This window comes from Eimeria mitis, genomic scaffold (genome assembly GCF_000499745.2).
Source record: "Eimeria mitis Houghton genomic scaffold, Emh_scaff5356, whole genome shotgun sequence".
NCBI lineage: Eukaryota > Apicomplexa > Conoidasida > Eucoccidiorida > Eimeriidae > Eimeria > Eimeria mitis.
This window is the reverse complement of record NW_013573633.1, coordinates 2,875-3,813: the sequence shown is the minus strand read 5'-3', so window position 1 is coordinate 3,813 and position 939 is coordinate 2,875. Positions and strand designations below refer to the sequence as shown.

Genomic DNA, 939 nt, shown 5'->3' with positions numbered 1-939 from the left:
ATATATATATATATATATATATATATATATATATATATATATATATATATATATATATATATATTAATATTTAATATATCCTGCTGCTATTTAGGCCTTCTTGGGGGGAGGCAGTTTCTTTTTTGCTGCAGCAGGCGGTGGTGCTTTGCCTGCTGCTGCAGCAGGTGGTGCTGCTTTTGGTGCTGCTGCTGCTGCTGCAGCAGGTGGTGCTGCTTTTGTTGCTGCTGCTGCTGCAGCAGGTGGTGCTGCTTTTGTTGCTGCTGCAGGCGGTGGTGCTGCTTTTGCTGCTGCAGCAGGTGGTGCTGCTTTTGCTGCTGCAGCAGGTGGTGGTGCTTTACCTGCTGCAGCAGGTGGTGCTGCTTTTGCTGCTGCTGCTGCAGCAGGTGGTGGTGCTTTTGTTGCTGCTGCAGGTGGTGGTGCTTTGCCTGCTGCTGCTGCTGCAGGTGGTGCTGCTTTTGCTGCTGCAGCAGGCGGTGGTGCTTTGCCTGCTGCTCCTGCTGCTGCTGCAGGCGGCGGTGCTTTTCCTGCTGCTGCTGCTGCTGCAGGTGGTGCTGCTGCTTTGCCTGCTGCTGCAGCAGCAGCACCTGGTGGCGGTGCAGCAGTCTTTGCTGCTGCTCCTGCTGCTGCTCCTGCTGCTCCTGCTGCTGCTGCTGCTGGTGCTGGTGCTGCTGCTGCTGCTGCTGCTGGTGCTGCTGCTTTTGGTTTTGGGGTTTTTCTCTTTTTTGTGTTTTCTTCGATTTGCGGCCAACGATACTTGTGAAATAACTAAACAAAAAAAAATAAAAATAAAATAAAATAAAATAAAATAAATAAAAATAAAATATAATATAATATAATAAAATAAAATATGTATATTTATATATATTTACTTTTATTTATTTAATTTTGTTTATTTTTTGTGTTTAGTTATTTATTTATTTATTTATTTTTTTATATTAC

General features: G+C 44.1%; 1 protein-coding gene across 1 annotated transcript in view; it reads right to left on the bottom strand.

Annotated features, from left to right (window-relative positions):
• Positions 1 to 86: 86 nt before the first annotated feature.
• The window catches only part of EMH_0081540 (uncharacterized protein), a gene marked incomplete at both ends in the record, with an annotated part of 1,165 nt that continues 312 nt past the window's right edge, over positions 87 to 939 (bottom strand). The window contains one exon of the mRNA XM_013500397.1: positions 87 to 765. Within this exon, the coding sequence (XP_013355851.1) occupies positions 87 to 765 (679 nt within the window). The remainder of the gene's footprint in view (positions 766 to 939) is intronic.